Source organism: Pundamilia nyererei, unplaced genomic scaffold, assembly GCF_000239375.1.
Source record: "Pundamilia nyererei isolate P.nyererei 1_Seehausen unplaced genomic scaffold, PunNye1.0 scaffold00423, whole genome shotgun sequence".
NCBI lineage: Eukaryota > Metazoa > Chordata > Actinopteri > Cichliformes > Cichlidae > Pundamilia > Pundamilia nyererei.
The window spans coordinates 6,939-9,124 of record NW_005187824.1 but is presented as its reverse complement, the minus strand read 5'-3'; the positions used below and the strand labels follow the sequence as shown (position 1 = coordinate 9,124).

The following is a 2,186-nucleotide window of genomic DNA, read 5'->3' as shown; positions in this document are numbered from 1 at the left end:
CTATACCTTTCTAATGTGACGTTGTTGTCCCTGGCTCTCTTTCTCTCTCTCTCTCCCGCTCTGTTCCTGTGCTACTGAGAGTGTAACTACCGCCCCTCCCCTCTCTGCTCAGTGCAAGCACAAGGCTCACGTGCGGAGTGAAGCAGAAAAAAAGTGCAAGAGAGAGGGTGAGAGAAAGAAAAAAAAACCCATGGCTCCCAATAAGGAGCCGGCTCATGTCGTTCACTTGAAAGATCCGGATCTAAGATCCGTTTTGTTCGCAACCGACACATCACTAGTGTGCATCAACTCACATACAGCAACCCCTTTACTGATTCTACATATTAGGGGTGCAACAATACTCATATCGGTATTGAACCATTCGATACAGTGCTTTCGGTTCGGTATGCACATGTATCGAACAATAAAATTTTTTTTATTTATTTTACCAACTTTTCTTTTGACGATGCTGTCTGTGTTGAGCGCTCAGTGGATCTGCGTTCGACTACTCCGCCTAGGCTGCACTGTCGAGCCAGTGTTGCCAACTTAGCGACTTTGTCGCTATATTTATGCGAGTTTTCAGAGGTTAAGGGGCGTCAAAAAGTCGTATTTATGACGACTTTCTTTTTCCCCTTTCACCACGATTGGCCAACAACACTCTATCACCTACAGCCAGAGGTGAGCCTTTGACTTTATGGAGTCTGGCATGGCACGCTTGCTCATGAAAAGCGTGGTTCTGGGCAATCTGTGAGGCATCAAACAGGTCTTTCCGCAACCGTGAGACAAACTCATGGTGGCTGATAACATCATCATTTTGCAGCACATGTTGGAACATTATGTCAACAGGAAGGCGTGGAACTCGCCCAAACATGACATAAAATGCCTCAGATGCGTAACATCTGAGGCCACCTAGCCTTGGCTGTTGGAGGGAGAGTCCTCAGCATATTCCCAAGTGTCCTGTTGAACCGTTCAGTGACCCCATTGCCCATAGGATGATATGGCGTAGTATGCGATTTCTGCACACCTGCCATCTCTAAGAGGTCCTTCAACAGTCTGCTTTCAAAATTTGACCCCTGATCCGAATGAATCCTCTTAGGAAAGTCATAAACACAAAAGAAATCATCCCACAACCTGCCCGCTACACGTTTTGAAGACTGGTTTCGACAGGGGAAAGCCTGTGCCAATTTGGAGAAATGGTCAGTTACGACCAGAACATCCACCTTCTTATTATCACTGAGCTCAGCGGTCCAAAAGTCTATGCATACTAGTTCCATCGGCTCTGACGTCTGGATGTTTTCCAGTGATGCACAAGCATGAGGTTTAGGTGTTTTTCCAACCACACATCTCTCACACTGTCGAACATGGTTGGTTATGTCTCTCTCCATCCCGACCCAGAAAAACCTCTCATGGGCAAGGGAAGGTGTTCGTGCCTGGCCCTAATGGCCTGCATTATCATGAAGGCTGAGGAGGAGTTGAACCTTCAGGCTATCAGGAACAACAAACTGGAAAATTTTCTTGCTCAAGCGGTGATGCTTTATCACCCTGTACAGGATGCCGTTCTGTACTTTAAGCTTCTTCCACTGCCTGAGAAGCCCACCAACACCACCTGGTTCTGAAGCTGCTTCTCGCCCAGTAGCCTTCCTTTTTCTTCGCACATAGAAAAGGACTCTGTTTATTGCCTGATCTTGTTGTTGAAGACTTGAAAGCTGGCTTTGTGGGAGAGGAACAACAGGGTCCTCCTCAGGAAGCTGTGATAAAGGTGGATTGACATTGGTCAAACCAGGGTCACACTGCGCACTCAGCACAGCTGACACCTCATCAGCATCGATCAAACCCCTCTCGCTCTGATGGTCACACTCAGAAACAGAGTCTGGTGAGTCTGGCTCTGTCCTGAACAATGTGGCAATTGTTAGTCAGCCGAAAAGCAACCTGCACAGTACCTCTCACAACCCCGTTGACCTCATCTAGTAGAGCAACATAAGGTTCTTTCAGCAAACGATGACCAATACATGACTCGACAAATGGCTCACGGCTTAAAGCATCAGCCACCGTATTTTTAACCCCTGGCACATACTTTAGATCAAAATCATACGCCGCAAGCTTCGCCACCCATCTCTGCTTGCAAGCATCTAAACGTGGCTTTATCAAGATGTAGGACAAGGGATTATTGTCTCTCCAAGCTGTGAAGTGCCTTCCTTTTAGCCAGT

The 2,186-nt window shown here is 47.2% G+C and overlaps 1 protein-coding gene across 1 annotated transcript in view; it reads left to right on the top strand.

Annotated features, from left to right (window-relative positions):
* The window catches only part of ctc1 (CTS telomere maintenance complex component 1), a 36,591-nt gene extending 34,996 nt beyond the window's left edge, over nt 1–1,595 (top strand). The window contains exon 19 of the mRNA XM_013916004.1: nt 1,375–1,595. Within this exon, the coding sequence (XP_013771458.1) occupies nt 1,375–1,595 (221 nt within the window). The remainder of the gene's footprint in view (nt 1–1,374) is intronic.
* Nucleotides 1,596–2,186: the final 591 nt, after the last annotated feature.